A 16,612-nucleotide genomic window follows, 5' to 3' on the forward strand; every position below is an offset into this window, starting at 1 on the left:
CACTCTTCCTCCAGAAATGCCTTATACCCCTATATGCCACTCTGGCATTTAGGGGTTTGAAAGGCATATTATGGGGCAGAGTGGCATATAGGGAGGTATAAGGTATTTCAGGAGGCAGAGTGGTGTATAGAGGGTTAAAAGGCATCTCTGGAGGCAGAGAGGCATTAAGGGGGTTAAAGGCATCATAGAGCACTCTGCCTACAGAAATGCTTTATGCCCCCCATTTAACCCCCACACACACACACACTTAACGGTGCTTCCGATTCCCTGCTGTGTAGTCGCTGCAGCGGGTAGACGTCTACACAATTCGCAACTTCCGCTGCAGCCGGAAGGAGATGCGGTTAGCAGCGGGGGTTGTCTGCGTCCATAGCGCAGGTTGTCTGCCTGTAGTACCATAACACAAAGACCTGTATACAAAAATATTGGTTTTATCTAATATTGTCCCATTATACCCCCTTTTATCTGCAGACCGACATTGCCAGTCATGTGATATTTAGGGTGCCTTCCCTGCTCAAGCAACACACTGAGCTGACTCCTAGAGCCACGATAATGGAATCCTTTTTTCCCACAGGCTATATTAGTCAGAGCTCCAGAGCTGAGTGATTGAGACAGAGCCATTCTAACGTTTACCACGGGCAGTATTATAGAGGAACAGGCTGTTTGTTTAGTAGACCAGACAAAAACGACAGACCAAGGACGGATAAACTGATACTAGCAACAAAAATGTGTTTAACAATCTGCAGAAGCAGAAATATTTAAACCTATCAAGGGGGGCTCTATGATCTCACCTCAAAAAATCTTCTTTCAATTTCAGGGTTTTTCCCAGTGGTTCTTTGTTCGTAACAGCACAGGATACAAGTCTCCAGGCTACAGAGATCTTTAAGGGTCTTCAGCAGCAGACACAAGGACTGTATTAATAACAAAAATAAACAGGTTTACATGTGTTGATAATGACAGAATTTCAATATACCTGGTGAGATCATGAAATAAAATTGATGTAAGTCTTTGATTGGTCCATTGGTGAGACAGAGTTAAGTCCAAGACTTATGTCTTTATCCCTACTCCCCTAGCATACCGCCCAGTGGCCCTTACAATACATATACAGATTTTATACATTACCCTAATGAGGGAACTACTCACAGGACGGACATAATAAACATATAGCAAATAACATTCAGGGGTGTCACAGCACCAAGGTGGGCACATATGATACACACTATTCTAATACCTGAACCAGCCTGATTGCAGCAGGTTAATGCAGTAAGAACATTTAAACATGAGTCCCATAGGTATAGGCCTACCCAAAACCAAGATCAAGAATTGAGTCTTTAACACCAGGAGGGGACCCCCCCCCAAAAAAAACCCCAGCAGATTAGATGGGCTAAATGGAACATATCTGCCATCACATTTCCATTTTAGACAAGATCTCTTTTGAGCCATGTAATAAATACGGAAGCACCCGCACCTCTTCATAGTATATGCAGTCCGCCATCAAAATGTAGTTAGGTGAAGGCAGGAACTCTGTGACATCCTCACCCCTGAAGAAGAAAACATATCCCCAAGTATTAACAACATGATTAATTATTTAAAGGCGAATCATATCCTAGTAAAGAGAACCTATTGCCACCAAGCCGAGATATACAAACCATTTTAGTACCTTCGCTCGGCAGCTACCGGTGATTAGATCCTTGTTGCTTTCAATGTTCACGTTCATCAAGTCCTTCAAGTCTTCAAGATCCGTCAACGTGACGTCTGCCCTGTACAGAAAATAAATTGTACTTAGAATGAAAGAATAGTCGTGCCAAGTAAAAGATCAAAAGCATAGAATCATCAATGGATATTTTGGAGCTAAAAGGAAAAAAAAAATCTGCTTTTAGAATATTATCATGGCGGGTGGGAAATGGGCAGCAGCGTCCGATATTCTGAGTACATACAAAACAGGGGCATCCGTGAGGAAAGAGGGAAGCAGGAATTTCGGGACACTTGGTAGGTATGCGTTGGAAGTCATGCTGTAGTGTTTTATAAGGGAGCAGGCCATATTTTTTATGTACTGAATGAATCTATAAATGTATATCCACGTACACACAGGCACCTATATAACCTATATGTATTGATTATGCCAAGTTAATGAAAAAACATAACTTGGTTTCATTCATATTTCTAAAAGGGTTATAAAATTATAGTTGAGATTTATTACTCTCCTCATAAAGAATATATCAGTCATTTATTTACATTGTGTGGCACCAGATCTGCCACTTACCCGAGGGTTGCCGCCATGATCCCCACAATGCCGGTGCCAGACCCCAGCTCCAGAACCGATCTCCCCCTCAGCTTATGGAATCCAGGGCCCACAAACTCCTCGCCCTCCAGGAACTTGGATAGTACGATAGCGGCGTCCCACACCACGCAGCCTACGTCTCCGGAGCTCAGCTGCTGAATCGCCAGAACCGTCCCATCACTGCGCTCCAGCTTCCGCAAAAACATTGCCCTCGGGTCCGTCACGACAGGCCAAACCCCTCAGGTGCCCGCGTCCTCACTGTGCCAGCATTGACGCCCACAAAGCCCAAACAGCTGCTAGTTCCTACCCAGTAGGACTCTAAAGAGGTTGTCAGATCATGTGACTGATCACATGGTACAAAGTACTGCCGGAAACCGGAGACTGAAATGAGTGGAAATGCATTGAACTGATAGCGCGCCGGTGTCCGTTCGGGAGGGGGGATGTGTCTCTGGCGTCCGCTCGGTGTGTCTCTGGCTGTCACTGGCGTCTGCCCGGTGTGTGTGTCCGTCTGTCTGTGGCGTCCGCTCGGTGTGTCTGCCTGTCTGTCTGCCTGTCTGTCTGTCTCTGCTCGGTGTGTCTGTCTGTCTCTGGCGCCCGCTCGGTGACTGACACTTGCACAATGTGTACTGTATACGAGAATATAATATATAATAATAAAGCAACAGCCACGTTTCATATTAGAATTGCTCACGGATATGTAAATGCACATAACATGGAATGCACTTGGAACTGAAATTAAAATCCGTTTTTCTCTTAATATGTTTAAAGCGTTTTCTTCTTTATAAAAGCGTCTCTATCGCACTCTGCCGCCACTGTGTGTTTAACAGCCATGCACAGGGTACAATATCCAAGAAAGGCTGCATTGGCCACGCAGGGTTAAGATCCTATAAATCCAGGATGGGTGGAAGAAAACTTATAAAAAGGCAAATTGGTACCAAAGATCAACACAATATTATTGTCATAAATATATATATAAACGGGTAAATTATACTGCGTGAGAGAAAAAAATTCTAATCGACAATGTTGAATCGATTTTATGGAATATAAAATTAGGGTTTTTTCAGAGCAAATGCTCTGAAAAATACACTTCGTCTTATAATCAGACCTTGATTAGTGGTTGGATAATAATACAGCGCTGCAGGGGACCCGGATCCTCCTCTCTGACAGCCGGCAGGTGTCTGTGCGATGCGCGCAGACATCCTCCACTACTGTCGTCGACTTCCGGCCGGGCTTCTATGATGGAGCACCAGTGTGACATGACCATATAAGGGGTAAAAGGCATATTTGGGGGGCAGAGGGGCATATCTGGGGTCAGAGTGGCATATAGGAGGTTATAAGGCATGTCAGGGGGGCACAGTGGAATATCAGGGGATATAAGGCATATATCTATATCTGGGGGAATAATGCATAATGCATCTTCCTGATTTCTCTAAATTAAAGCTGCTGTTCTACTTAGACATTTTCCCCAACTATATAAATATAACTATATACATTCTCTAAATACTTATATTATTATGTACTACTATAATTTACATGTTAAATAAACATTTTCTTGTTTTAGTATAATATACCGTTTGTAGTTTATTGTTGAAACTGTAGTTATTTCACCAAAATAAATTGTGTTCTGTGCTCATAAACAAGGTGGAAAACAAATAGGACAGAAGCACACAGGGACTGATATGAAACAAGTAAACTAAAACTTTTATCATTAATACATTTTTATTGCATTAAAAAGAAAGCTTAGCAGTCCAGCATAACTGCTACTTTGCAAGGCTATTGAATTCCACATGACTGTTTACAGCATTGATAGGTTTATGATGTCACTGTGACACACCCATTTCCCACTACAGTTTTGGCATGGTGGTGCATCATCTCCATGGTAACAGGTCAATTGTTGTGTCATAGCTTTGTGATGTCACACATTCTAAGTGTATGCATTAGGGGATCACGAGCCCAGACAATCACTCTATTACTGAGAGCAGCGATTGTAGGTCACGTTTGGACCAACTGACTTATTCTGAGTTATTAACCCAGAAATTCTAGCTTACAAGCCAATCTTTTGTAGCAACTCCCTGTAGTTGTTATACTGCAGGACTATTGCTATTACTCATCTGTTGCGCATCCACTCCTCATCTCATTGTAACGGGTATGTTAGGGATTTTTGTTTCATTTTACTAATGGATAAAAACACCAAAATCACTCATAACATCAAACAAGGAGCATACACCCCGTGCACCATTAAGGGACAGGGTTATTGTACGAGTTTTTCCTATTTCTTTCTTTAACAGTTATTTCTGTTTTTCTCAGTTAGTCTACCCACTCAAATTATATATACATTTTGGGGGGCAAGTAGGGATTACCGTTTGTCTGTAGCTTCTTGTCGAAGCTGTAGTCATTAAACCAAAATACATTGTGTTCTGGGTTCATAAACAAGATGGACAACAAATAGGACAGAAGCACACAGGGACTGATATGAAACAAGTAAACTTAAACTTTCATCATTAATACCTTTTCATTGCATTAAAAAGAAAGCTTAGCAAGCCAGCATAACTGCTACTTTGCAAGGCTATTGAATTCCACATGACTGTTTACATCATCACCATGGTAACTGGTCAATTGTTGTGTCATAGCTTTGTGATGTCACACATTCTAAGTGTATACATTAAGGGATCACGAGCCCAGACAATCACTCTATTACTGAGAGTAGCGATAGTAGGTCACGTTTGGACAAACTGACTTATTCTGAGTTATAAACACAGAAATTCTAGCTTACAAGCCAATCTTTTGTAGCAAATCCCTGTAGTTGTTATACTGCAGGACTATTGCTATTACTCATCTGTTGTGCATCCACTCCTCATCTCATTGTAACGGGTATGTTAGGGATTTTTGTTTCATTTTACTAATGGATTAAAACACCAAAATCACTACACGACTTAAACAGCTATGTTCCCATTTCTCAGTTCGTGTACGCACATGAATTATATACATTTTTTTTGGACAAGTAGGGATTTTCTCAAAATTCATATTCATATATGTGAAGCAATTTCTTTATGAAATAAAGTTTTATATATAAAAGATATATAAAATGAACAATTACCAAACATTTTATTGCTTAACATATCCCTAATTTACAAATCACCCTAGATTCCTGTTTCATTTTTTTTTAACACCTTCCTTTCCATATCTAAAACATTCCCTACTAAGTACCATACTAACCATATAAAATAAAAAAAAAAAATTAAATATAGTAAAAAAAACCCGTTCACAATCACTGAGAGCCGAGACAAAGGAAATGCTTGCAAGCATCACCTTTGTCTTTTGACTTTTTCCATGCATGTGATTGGCTGTAGCATGGAAGATCTGCCATTGATTGATGGCTCTGATCGGGGAGCCATCAGCAGCAGTGCCCCCCCCATGCTCTTGTTGATCTCGTTGATGTGGGAGCGATTTAACCGGTTATGTACCAGGTACATCATGAGTTCTGTGCTACCATCTTTTCATGACGTACATCATTGGTCACAAGGGAGTAAACCTAAAGCAATTTTATGTATATTATGTTGAAAGTTTCTTTTGTGTTAGTTTTCAGTAGAAACAATGTCTTCGTATTCTGTGAAATATGTCCGTCTCCGGAACGGACAAAATTTGTCCAATATTTTTGTTTTTGGAAATCCCATTCGTCTGTCTGGTTGCAAAGAAATAAACGCCCAGAAGAAACATCTGAGCTGCTGTAAAACTCATCGGCTCCGCTATTCACATGTAACAAAGTAACTTTAACATGAAGCAGCAGCTGGAAATCTCTCTGTATAATGTGTTTGGTAGAGAAATATTCCTGCACATATTTATTATTATCATTATTATTATTATCTTTTATTTATATAGCGCCAGCAGTTTATGCAGCGCTTGATACAAGGGACATACTAAAACGAATGACAAAATGGAATGCCCATAGACTTTAATGGGGAGGAATGCCCATAGACTTTAATGGGGAGGAATGCCCATAGACTTTAATGGGGAGGAATGCCCATATACTTTAATGGGGAGGAATGCCCATAGACTTTAATGGGGAGGAATGCCCATAGACTTTAATGGGGAGGAATGCCCATAGACTTTAATGGGGAGGAATGCCCATAGACTTTAATGGGGAGGAATGCCCATAGACTATAATGGGGAGGAATGCCCATAGACTATAATGGGGAGGAATGCCCATAGACTATAATGGGGAGGAATGCCCATAGACTATAATGGGGAGGAATGCCCATAGACTATAATGGGGAGGAATGCCCATAGACTTTAATGGGGAGGAATGCCCATAGACTTTAATGGGGAGAAATGCCCATTGACTATAATGGAAGGTAAAAGAATAATTGATTTTGAATTTAAAACATATCATTTAGATCTTTGGCACACATTCTCCCCTAGCACAGACACAGGATCTAAAACTCAGATTATGTGGGATTATAGTGATTGAGTGAATGTGAATTGAGTGAATGCCCATAGGATATAATGGGAGAAAAATTAAACTTGTTTTTTAGAGAAAACCATTTTAAATATCATATAGAACTGTGTCATGTATACTCCCCTAGTACAGTTATAGGTTCTAAACCTCATATTAAGTGGAATTATAGCTGTGTTCTATGGAATGACAGGTGAATGACAGTATTGATGGAATGCCCATAGGATAATGTTATCTCTATGTTTAATGCTGTGACGGAACCCTCCATCACTGGGACTACTGGAGAAGCCTGACTGCCAGCCTCCTCCCTATTGACTATGGGCCCTGGGTTTGTAAAGACTTCTGTGGCTACCCCCAGCAGTATCATCTCATCACTTGCTGAGGGGATTATCTCCAGCAGACAGCCAGGATCTGCAACCAGGGAGTGACTGCCATTGTTTCAGTTTAATGTTGTATAAATCAGTCCCCCCCCCCATTGTATTGTTAATCTCGTGACTGCCCCTGTTGTCTCTGGGAGGCAGATTAAGGGGGGCGGTTTGTGTCCCAATATCTTATTTTATGTAAATGTGTGTTTTGATGGATATATCCAGCCCTGTGTGTCCAAAATAAATCAGTCTTCGTTTGGTTTTACCCTACACTGAGTCTCGGCGAGTGACTGGGGAACTGGGGAAAGTGTTGTCCCAGGCTAAGGGAGCACAAGACAGCGGAGGTAGTCGGTCGGACTAGCCAGCCCCGTGACATTGGTGGCAAGCGGCGGGATTGCTTCTTAGTCTGAGGGACACTTACTTTCTACCGGGATTAACCGACAGGACGACAGACTTCGGTCGCCTTGACGAACACATGGATGTGGTATCAGAATTCCAGGGGCTGCTGCGGGTCATCCTCTCCTGCTACACCACTACTCTGCCTACAGAACAATACCAGAATCTGAGGCAACTGGTTCGACGGTCACTATGGCAGAGGGCTGTTATATGCCGGGGTCAGTGTCTTCCAAGCTCCGAACAAAAGATTAGAGACCAGCGGGAACTACGGATGTCATTCCCTTAGTGCAGAGAATTACATCACATGCCGTTTCCAGTATCTTAAGTTCTATTAAGGTTTGGGGACCAGGGCATTTTTATTTTTGTAACGGTTATAAGTTGCACCTGCAACCTGTAGCTTTCCTATCAACTGCTCGCAAAAATATATTTCTTTCCCCAGGTAACTAGAGTTAATAAATAATAGTTCCTTTTTTACACTTGAAGTATTACATTGCATAGCCTATATTGGTGTTAATACAGGTATTTTATTTTTGTATCTCTCATGTGGTACATAGTTGGAATTAAAATTAATACTACTAAAATAGACTGTCCCAAACATGACATGTCGGAATGGAAATGTAGGTGTATTTTGGCTTTTATGAAATGTTTTGTGCATCTTGCTATAAACTTGTGCACCGAAAAATGCACCTGCCCCTTAAACCCGCCGCAACTGCGACCGGGTCCGCCACTCAAAGGGGCTCGGAAGCCCCCGCCAGGGCCGGCCTTACAGGTGTGCGTCCGCACAGGGTTTAAATTAAAACATCGGGGGGGGGTTGTTTTTTTGCAACCCCCAATACTTACTCCTCAGATCAGTGATTGATATTCGCTGAATATGCGCGGAATTCTTCTATTGTTTTATGTTAGTGTGTGTGCAGGCATGTTATGACTGTGTGTGCAGGCATGTTATGACTGTGTGTGTATGGGTATGATATTGTCTATGTGTGTTTCTCTGGGTATGATAGCATGCATTTGTGCTAGTTTAAGTGTCTGTGCATGTGTGTTAATGTATGGGCCTTGTTGTGTTAGTGTGAGTGTCTGTGTGTGTATTAGTGCTGATTGTCTGGTTGTGTTAGTGTCAGGGTGTGTGTTAATGTATGGGTCTGGTTGTGTTAGTGTGAATGTCTGGGTGTGTGTATTAGTGCTGATTGTCTGGTTGTGTTAGTGTCAGGGTGTGTGTTAATGTATGGGTCTGGTTGTGTTAGTGTGAATGTCTGGGTGTGTGTATTAGTGCTGATTGTCTGGTTGTGTTAGTGTCTGGGTGTGTGTTAATGTATGGGTCTGGTGGTGTTAGTGTGAATGTCTGGGTGTGTGTGTATTAGTGGTGATTGTCTGGTTGTGTTAGTGTGAGTGCCTGGGTGTGTGTGCTTTAGTAAAAAGATTGTGAGGAGAACCGGTGTGCCCTAAAAATAGTGTGTGCTAAATAAGTAAATCTCTTAAAAATACTTCCCTTTTGTTTTCTCACAGCTGCCTCCTTAAAAACAACTCTCTCCAGGTGTTGTAAAGTATAGGTTCAATTTCAATAGGGGGCGCTCATGTAAGAAAAACAAACGAAACAACAATAGTGTAGACTGTTCAGTCAATACGGTGTTAATTATATTGCGTTAGTTGCACTCACAATAGTGCTGAAGATTTGTGTCTGTTTCTCATTCCCCTCTCATAGCAGCTTGTGAAAAAGGTAGTAAATGGTTGCAATCACGGGATCCAATGCACGTAAAATTATGTGCAAGGTGCGCTCAGGGAGGGGGGTAGGGGAAGCCCACGGTGTCCAGGATCTCTTCTCCAAATGTCATGGAATTTCAGGTCCAATCCCCCGAACGCTGTGATACAGTGCGGCAACTTCTTCCAGCCAGGGAGCGGGAAAACCACCCCCAAAGAATAATCAACTGCTGCTTATATTTAAAGATATAGGTTTATTACGGGAATATGCCTTTAAAATAATTTTATTTAAATTTTAAAAAAAAGTACTTTAAGATATATAAAATATAAATATGTAAACGTCAAACGATTCAGTGAAATAAAAAGTCTTTCCTCAACGCGTTTCGGCTTTAATGGCTTCCTCAGGAAAAAAGTATTTGATCGCTTCTTCCACTCTTTTTATGTGTGTTAATTCGTTGTATTTTCTTCTATATACGCTAGATGGCGGTGTAACGTTGTTTCCCAGAACATGAGGACGTGTTGTACGCACATGTACACTAGGTGGCGCTGTTACGTCATTCCACAATACGTGAGGACGTATTGGAGGCTGGATGTGCGTACTGCCGTCATTCTGTTTATACGCGTCCCCATAGAAACGGCTTCTCCTTCTCCGTAGGGCTGTCTCTTTTCTTGGTGTTGCATCATGTCCTAGTGTCCTGCTGTGCTGTGCTGTGCAGATGTTAAGAAATGACATTTGAAGACGGATTAACATGAACGCTAAGTATAAACGCTATAGGATGTAAACGTTTAAGGATGTGATTGCATTAAACGTGGATATATGAACTATAACTAAACATACTATGGGTTTTGTTTATACATAAATGTCTATATGAATCCACAGAAAAGAGAGCAATATGCCAAACAATAATACAAAATATGAAATATTGGAATTGTGTATAGTAAAAAGTAATATTGAAGAACCCATGAATGAATAAGTAGTCTGTGTCTATTTATTTCAAATGGGGGTTAGGATCCCTTAGGTGAAAGCGTGAATATCCAAGTTTATGTTCAAGCCTCCTTTTTTTATATGTTCCTAATTTAAAGATCCACTTAGTTTCCTTTCTTGAAATGTTTTCTGCACTATTCCCTCCTCTACAATTTGGGGGTACAGTGTCTATTCCCATGATTCAAAATTGATTAATTGAGAAAACAGGACATGAATTACAGTATCGCGGGACACCGTGTTTAATGCTTGAATTCATAATGTTCCCAAGATGTTCCTAAATTCTTCCTTTAAGTGGTCTGGTTGTTCTTCCCCCATACTGTGCACCACATGGACATTGTAATAAATAAATTACAGATTTGGTGGTGCAGGTGATGAATTTCTTAATTTCGTATGTAGTCCCTGTCCTATTACTGATAAAACTGTTTGTTTTCCTTGGTAGGTAGGTGCACATCTTGCACCTACCGCATGGGCAAAAAACAATGGGTTTATTGCCCAGAAAGGTATTAAAATTAATTTCTGTTTTCTTTTGTTGGGAGGAAAATGTTTTTCAAATTATTTGTTTTTTTTGTATACGATTTGAGGTTTTTCCGGTAAGAGGGGACCTAAAATGTCATCGCTCTTCAGGACATGCTAGTGTTTCCGCAATATCTTTTTAATGTGGTAAGCCTTAGTATTATATTCCTTAATGAATGAAAAACTGAAATCTTTCTTGTTCATATTATGTTCGGGCTTTCCTTTTAGTAGATGAGATCTGTCCATTTGTTCCACTTTCTGTTGACTTCTCGCTAATAACTCAATAGAGTTATTAGCGAGAAGTCAACAGAAAGTGGAACAAATGGACAGATCTCATCTACTAAAAGGAAAGCCCGAACATAATATGAACAAGAAAGATTTCAGGGTTTCACCCAGCATGGTTAGATAACATCCCCACGGGGCAGATGATGAGAATAAGGAGGAACTGTACACGGGACCAGGACTTTATAAAACACACCACAGATATTAAAAGTAAATTTATTCTCATCATCTGCCCCGTGGGGATGTTATCTAACCATGCTGGGTGATGACAGCTTGTGTAATCAATGAAACCATTGGCATCGGTAGCATTTTTATAATTTCTGGAGCATTGCCTTCTGTGAATAGTTCCACATCCAAGAATTCAACACTTTGCTTTAGTATGTTGAAAGTAAATTTTAGGTTGTATTGGTTCTGGTTGATGTATTCTATAAATTGATGTAATTTATCCAGTGTTCCCCTCCATATAATTAACACGTCATCGATATATCTCTTCCACTGCACCAGGTCTGCTTCAAATGGATTGTTGTGCCATATCTGTTCTGCTTCCCATTCGGCTACGAAAAGGTTGGCGTAACTCGGCACGAACCTGGCACCCATGGCTGTCCCACATAGATGACGGTAAAACTGGTGTTCAAACAAGAAATAGTTATATTTCAAAAAAAAATCGATACATTCCAAAATGAAATCCTTCCGATGTGTTGCATGTTAACTCCATGTTTAATGCTATCTCAATGAGTAGTGTTATGTCCATGTTTAATGCTATGTCCATATTTAATGTTATCTCTATGTGTAATGTGTGACAGTGTAAACCCCAGGGAGATGCTTAGTGTGGCATTTGGGTACAGGTGCTATCCAGATCGTAAATATGGGTCCCTAGGGTGGAGCAATTGGAGAGCAGGGTGGGAAATGCTCCGTTTCCCCATGCTGTGGAAATTCCATGCCGAGTTTTCCAGGACGCAAGAAGTCCACAGGATCCGGTCCGGGATTCCTATGGGGCCGGCATCAGGCACAGGTGCTGGACATTAAAAACCCCTGGAGCTTGATACTCAGAGAGACTGTTGGGGGAAGTGGAAGTTCCCTGTGCTCCCAGGGCAAGGAGAGGCCCCGAAGAAGACAATCCCTGAGCCAAGTGAGGCAATACCTGCCTGGACATTTCTTTTGCAGGTTTCACAGATATGCAATACTTTTATCCAGCAAAAAGAAACTTCACGTCCTGATCATCAATAAGTCGTCACAAACACATCAAGGTCATCCTCCATAAGATATGTATTTCAGCCAGCAATACACAAGGGCACATACCATGCAACAGTCAAACAGTGGTTTTTGGGGTTTAAGCGGTTAAAATAAGGAGGAAAAAAAAACAAAAAAAAATGAGCTGCTGTTCCTGGCTCTAATTGCCCTAGAGGACTTAGGTGCTTAGGACCCCTAAAAGTGACATGTATGGCCCTCATGCTATAGGGTTTGTCACATATGGTGGAGGATGCGGGCAAAGCACTGCTATGGTCTGTGGGCAGAAAGCAGGAACCAAAAAAAAAAAAACGAAAAAAAAACGAGCTGCTGTTACTGGCTCTAATTGCCCTAAAGGACTTAGGTGCTTAGGACCCCTAAAAGTGACATGTATGGCCCTCATGCTATAGGGTTTGTCACATATGGTGGAGGATGCGGGCAAAGCACTGCTATGGTCTGTGGGCAGAAAGCAGGAACCAAAAAAAAAAAACGAAAAAAACAAAAAAAAAAAGAGAAAAAAAAAATTCACTTTATTTTAACCGCTTAAACCCCAAAAACCACTGTTTGACTGTTGCATGGTATGTCTCTAACTGAACTATGCTGGTGCAGACTGACCAGCCTAATCACCCACTACCTCAACCTCCCAGCCAGACCCAGCTACGCCAGGCTCTGGAAAACCTCCCCCAGACAACACACAAAACGTCCAGGCAGGTATTGCCTCACTTGGCTCAGGGATTCTCTTCTTCGGGGCTTCTCCTTGCCCTAGGAGCACAGGGAAACTTCCTCTTCCCCCAACAGTCTCTCTGAGTATCAAGCTCCAGGGGCTTTTAATGTCCAGCACCTGTGCCTGATGCCGGCCCCATAGGAATCCCGGACCATATCCTGCAGATTTCTTGCCTCCTGGAAAACTCGGCATGGAATTTCCACAGCATGGGGAAACGGAGCATTGGCCCACCCTGCTCTCCAATTGCTCCACCCCAGGGACCCATATTTACGATCTGGATAGCACCTGTACCCAAATGCCACACTAAGCATCTCCCTGGGGTTTACACTGTCACAAATGCTATGTCCATGTTTAATGCTTTATCCATGTGTAAGGCAGTGTCAGTGTTTAATGCTATCTCCATGTTTAATGTTATCTCTATGTGCAATGCTATGTCCATGTTTAATGCTATTGTCAGGAACCACTTTTTCGCTGCCTGAACCATGGCTTTTTTTTATACCTGTGGTGTTTAAATCTGCTACCACTAGTGGCCGCCCTCTGGAGCACTCAGAACTCAGGTGTGCCTTGTTACCTGGGTTGAGCCCTAGCCAATACATCCAGCTGGCCCTTGTTACCTGTGATTACCCTGCCTTTATGAACCTGCCCTGCCCTTCAGTCAGGGCCTTTGTATTGAAGTCTATGGATCTTCCTGCTGTGGCTCGGCACCTGTACTGTTCCTGGTTCCCTGCTTTGTGTCCTGAAACTGGTGTTCAAACAAGAAATAGTTATATTTCAAAATAAAATCGATACATTCCAAAATGAAATCCTTCCGATGTGTTGCATGTTAACTCCATGTTTAATGCTATCTCAATGAGTAGTGTTATGTCCATGTTTAATGCTATGTCCATATTTAATGTTATCTCTATGTGTAATGTGTGACAGTGTAAACCCCAGGGAGATGCTTAGTGTGGCATTTGGGTACAGGTGCTATCCAGATCGTAAATATGGGTCCCTAGGGTGGAGCAATTGGAGAGCAGGGTGGGAAATGCTCCGTTTCCCCATGCTGTGGAAATTCCATGCCAAGTTTTCCAGGACGCAAGAAGTCCACAGGATCCGGTCCGGGATTCCTATGGGGCCGGCATCAGGCACAGGTGCTGGACATTAAAAACCCCTGGAGCTTGATACTCAGAGAGACTGTTGGGGGAAGTGGAAGTTCCCTGTACTCCCAGGGCAAGGAGAGGCCCCGAAGAAGACAATCCCTGAGCCAAGTGAGGCAATACCTGCCTGGACATTTCTTTTGCAGGTTTCACAGATATGCAATACTTTTATCCAGCAAAAAGAAACTTCACGTCCTGATCATCAATAAGTCGTCACAAACACATCAAGGCCATCCTCCATAAGATATGTATTTCAGCCAGCAATACACAAGGGCACATACCATGCAACAGTCAAACAGTGGTTTTTGGGGTTTAAGCGGTTAAAATAAGGAGGAAAAAAAACAAAAAAAAATGAGCTGCTGTTCCTGGCTCTAATTGCCCTAGAGGACTTAGGTGCTTAGGACCCCTAAAAGTGACATGTATGGCCCTCATGCTATAGGGTTTGTCACATATGGTGGAGGATGCGGGCAAAGCACTGCTATGGTCTGTGGGCAGAAAGCAGGAACCAAAAAAAAAAAAAACGAAAAAAAAAAAAAAAAAAATGAGCTGCTGTTCCTGGCTCTAATTGCCCTAGAGGACTTAGGTGCTTAGGGCCCCTAAAAGTGACATGTATGGCCCTCATGCTATAGGGTTTGTCACATATGGTGGAGGATGCGGGCAAAGCACTGCTATGGTCTGTGGGCAGAAAGCAGGAACCCAAAAAAAAAAACGAAAAACAAAAAAAAAAAAAAGAGAAAAAAAAAAATTCACTTTATTTTAACCGCTTAAACCCCAAAAACCACTGTTTGACTGTTGCATGGTATGTCTCTAACTGAACTATGCTGGTGCAGACTGACCAGCCTAATCACCCACTACCTCAACCTCCCAGCCAGACCCAGCTACGCCAGGCTCTGGAAAACCTCCCCCAGACAACACACAAAACGTCCAGGCAGGTATTGCCTCACTTGGCTCAGGGATTCTCTTCTTCGGGGCCTCTCCTTGCCCTAGGAGCACAGGGAAACTTCCTCTTCCCCCAACAGTCTCTCTGAGTATCAAGCTCCAGGGGCTTTTAATGTCCAGCACCTGTGCCTGATGCCGGCCCCATAGGAATCCCGGACCGGATCCTGCAGATTTCTTGCCTCCTGGAAAACTCGGCATGGAATTTCCACAGCATGGGGAAACGGAGCATTGGCCCACCCTGCTCTCCAATTGCTCCACCCCAGGGACCCATATTTACGATCTGGATAGCACCTGTACCCAAATGCCACACTAAGCATCTCCCTGGGGTTTACACTGTCACAAATGCTATGTCCATGTTTAATGCTTTATCCATGTGTAAGGCAGTGTCAGTGTTTAATGCTATCTCCATGTTTAATGTTATCTCTATGTGCAATGCTATGTCCATGTTTAATGCTATTGTCAGGAACCACTTTTTCGCTGCCTGAACCATGGCTTTTTTTATACCTGTGGTGTTTAAATCTGCTACCACTAGTGGCCGCCCTCTGGAGCACTCAGAACTCAGGTGTGCCTTGTTACCTGGGTTGAGCCCTAGCCAATACATCCAGCTGGCCCTTGTTACCTGTGATTACCCTGCCTTTATGAACCTGCCCTGCCCTTCAGTCAGGGCCTTTGTATTGAAGTCTATGGATCTTCCTGCTGTGGCTCGGCACCTGTACTGTTCCTGGTTCCCTGCTTTGTGTCCTGATCAAGCGGACTCGCTGCTTTGCGTCCTGATCAAGCGGACTCGCTGCTTTGCGTCCTGATCAAGCGGACTCGCTGCTTTGCGTCCTGATCAAGCGGACTCGCTGCTTTGCGTCCTGATCAAGCGGACTCGCTGCTTTGCGTCCTGATCAAGCGGACTCGCTGCTTTGCGTCCTGATCAAGCGGACTCGCTGCTTTGCGTCCTGATCAAGCGGACTCGCTGCTTTGCGTCCTGATCAAGCGGACTCGCTGCTTTGCGTCCTGATCAAGCGGACTCGCTGCTTTGCGTCCTGATCAAGCGGACTCGCTGCTTTGCGTCCTGATCAAGCGGACTCGCTGCTTTGCGTCCTGATCAAGCGGACTCGCTGCTTTGCGTCCTGATCAAGCGGACTCGCTGCTTTGCGTCCTGATCAAGCGGACTCGCTGCTTTGCGTCCTGATCAAGCGGACTCGCTGCTTTGCGTCCTGATCAAGCGGACTCGCTGCTTTGCGTCCTGATCAAGCGGACTCGCTGCTTTGCGTCCTTCCAAGCGGACTCGCTGCTTTGCGTCCTGATCAAGCGGACTCGCTGCTTTGCGTCCTTCCAAGCGGACTCGCTGCTTTGCGTCCTTCCAAGCGGACTCGCTGCTTTGCGTCCTTCCAAGCGGACTCGCTGCTTTGCGTCCTTCCAAGCGGACTCGCTGCTTTGCGTCCTTCCAAGCGGACTCGCTGCTTTGCGTCCTTCCAAACGGACTCGCTGCTTTGCGTCCTTCCAAGCGGACTCGCTGCTTTGCGTCCTTCCAAGCGGACTCGCTGCTTTGCGTCCTTCCAAGCGGACTCGCTGCTTTGCGTCCTTCCAAGCGGACTCGCTGCTTTGCGTCCTTCCAAGCGGACTCGCTG

General features: G+C 43.3%; 1 protein-coding gene and 1 long non-coding RNA gene across 2 annotated transcripts; one reads left to right on the plus strand and one right to left on the minus strand.

Annotated features, from left to right (window-relative positions):
- Positions 1-744: 744 nt before the first annotated feature.
- On the minus strand, positions 745-2,484 carry LOC128474791 (protein N-lysine methyltransferase METTL21D-like). The gene is made up of 4 exons (XM_053457188.1): positions 2,261-2,484; positions 1,647-1,757; positions 1,466-1,538; positions 745-908 (listed from the first exon to the last, which is right to left on the minus strand). Exons 1-4 carry the CDS (start codon positions 2,482-2,484, stop codon positions 777-779), a joined length of 540 nt encoding a protein of 179 aa, XP_053313163.1. The 3' UTR covers positions 745-776.
- A 7,373-nt stretch (positions 2,485-9,857) lies between these two features.
- On the plus strand, positions 9,858-11,610 carry LOC128472408 (uncharacterized). Its single transcript, XR_008346168.1, has 3 exons — positions 9,858-9,947; positions 10,754-10,832; positions 11,472-11,610. It is a non-coding gene; the product is annotated as an uncharacterized LOC128472408 (long non-coding RNA).
- The last annotated feature ends 5,002 nt before the right edge of the window (positions 11,611-16,612 follow it).

Source organism: Spea bombifrons, chromosome 2, assembly GCF_027358695.1.
Source record: "Spea bombifrons isolate aSpeBom1 chromosome 2, aSpeBom1.2.pri, whole genome shotgun sequence".
Taxonomy (NCBI): domain Eukaryota; kingdom Metazoa; phylum Chordata; class Amphibia; order Anura; family Pelobatidae; genus Spea; species Spea bombifrons.

Excerpts from the sequence above, each read along its gene's own strand:
- LOC128474791 (XM_053457188.1), bottom strand. The coding sequence starts at position 2,484 with ATGTTTTTGCGGAAGCTGGAGCGCAGTGATGGGACGGTTCTGGCGATT. Across the intron at positions 1,758-2,260 it reads ATCATGGCGGCAACCCTCGG|GGCAGACGTCACGTTGACGG; the intron begins GTAAGTGGCAGA and ends TTTTCTGTACAG. Across the intron at positions 1,539-1,646 it reads CGAGCGAAGGTACTAAAATG|GGGTGAGGATGTCACAGAGT; the intron begins GTTTGTATATCT and ends TTTCTTCTTCAG.